The sequence below is a fragment of the Raphanus sativus genome, unplaced genomic scaffold (assembly GCF_000801105.2).
Source record: "Raphanus sativus cultivar WK10039 unplaced genomic scaffold, ASM80110v3 Scaffold2613, whole genome shotgun sequence".
Classification (NCBI taxonomy): domain Eukaryota; kingdom Viridiplantae; phylum Streptophyta; class Magnoliopsida; order Brassicales; family Brassicaceae; genus Raphanus; species Raphanus sativus.
Window position 1 is genome coordinate 1 of NW_026617921.1, and position 1,763 is coordinate 1,763.

The following is a 1,763-nucleotide window of genomic DNA, read 5'->3' on the forward strand; positions in this document are numbered from 1 at the left end:
ACGAAAAAAATAAAGATAGCATACAGCTTCTGTTTACAAGAAAAAAATATTGATTTGTCCAATAAAGAATAATATAGCTTGCTATCCAGATTTTGTTACTCTAAAAATATTTATTGATTATGATTTCTGCTTGTAGATATAATAAACGTAAAAAAACTGAAAGAGTTAGAAAAATGATCAAATTTAATGATTTGATCGATGATTTTGCATTAAAAATGCTAAATAACCAAGTTTAATGATTTGATCAATGATTTTGCATTAATAAAAATTGGTGTTATTTAGATTATAAATAATTAAATTAATGTATTTATTTTATATTATAATGATATTTTGTAAAAAAATCAAAATTATTTCAGGTTATTAAAAGAGGTCTTATTTCTCTTTTTTGAACAGGGTCTGTGAAAAGTTTGAGACGGCCCTGTGCATAGGCTTGACGTTTTCTTTAAAGTAGTTCATCAGTTTGGTAGTGATCAATACTTGTGGTGTTGACTTCGGGGGTTCTATCTTTGAACAAAACACACCACCATAATGAACAGCGTTTACATATGTATTCGATTTTGATTTTTTTACTCCTAGTGTTTATAATATCTTTAGATCTTTCGTGCATTTATCTTATTTGATTGTTTATATACGTTTACGATTGTATCGGTTACAATTAGATGTTTTTATTTGTATTTGAGCTTTATGCCCTTGATGATAGATTAGGCAATATGTAAACATTCCATATATGTACAAATACCCTAATGACTCTACTGTATATATACTTTACATAATGTAATACACAAGGCAACGGGTTTTACCTAGTCACATGGTATCAGACGCCAACCTTTTAACCTTCTTTCCTGGCCGCCTTTATTCTTCTTCTTCTTCCTTAGATCTTCTTCCATCTCCTCTCAAAACTCTGCTTTCTCTCTCAATCATGGCCCAAATCGAAAAAGCTTTTGCTGTCACACACATCAAGTCCTACATCCCAATGATCCTCGACATGCAAAAGATGAACTATGATGCTTGGCGTGAACTCGTTGAGACACACTGTCTCACGTTCGGTGTCTCAGGCCATCTCGATGGGACCTCCCTCCCAGCAAACGCCGAAGACACACCATGGAAGGAACGAGACAGCCTCGTCAAGATGTGGATCTATGGCACCATATCCTCTTCTCTCCTCGACACAGTTCTGAAGACTCGCTGTTCTGCTCGTGATCTATGGGTCACGATAGAAAATCTCTTCGCGACACACAAAGAAGCACGAGCGATCCAGCTCGAAAATGAACTCCGCACTCTCACCATTGGAGACTTGTCTATTCATGAGTACTGTCAAAACTCAAGAATCTCACAGACCTCCTAGCCAACGTTGATTCTCCAGTTACCGATCGCGCCGTGGTCATGCACATGCTCAATGGTCTCTCTGAGAAGTTTGATAACATTCACAATGTTATAAAACACAGACGCCTTTCCCAAGCTTCTCAGTGGCTCGATCAATGCTGCTCATGGAGGAAGACCGTATCAACAAACACACACCAAAGTTCCACTCCTCAGGTCCTCCATGCCGATACTGCTCAAGACACTGCTCCAACCTCTCAAGCTGTCAACACTCGCGGAGGACCACCGCCCCAACAACAGCAGTACTACCATGGACACCAAACGCCGCAATTATAACAGAGGACGCGGCAGAGGGCGAAACAACAACTATCGTGGACGTGGACGCAATCAATGGAATTACAACCAGACGATATGGCAACCACAACCACCTCCACAGTACTGGC

The 1,763-nt window shown here is 38.9% G+C and overlaps 1 protein-coding gene across 1 annotated transcript; it reads left to right on the forward strand.

Annotated features, from left to right (window-relative positions):
- Positions 1–919: 919 nt before the first annotated feature.
- Positions 920–1,345, forward strand: LOC130505825 (uncharacterized). The gene has a single exon (XM_057000442.1). The coding sequence runs from the start codon at positions 920–922 to the stop codon at positions 1,343–1,345; it is 426 nt and encodes a 141-aa protein (XP_056856422.1).
- Positions 1,346–1,763: the final 418 nt, after the last annotated feature.

Excerpts from the sequence above, each read along its gene's own strand:
- LOC130505825 (XM_057000442.1), top strand. The coding sequence starts at position 920 with ATGGCCCAAATCGAAAAAGCTTTTGCTGTCACACACATCAAGTCCTAC.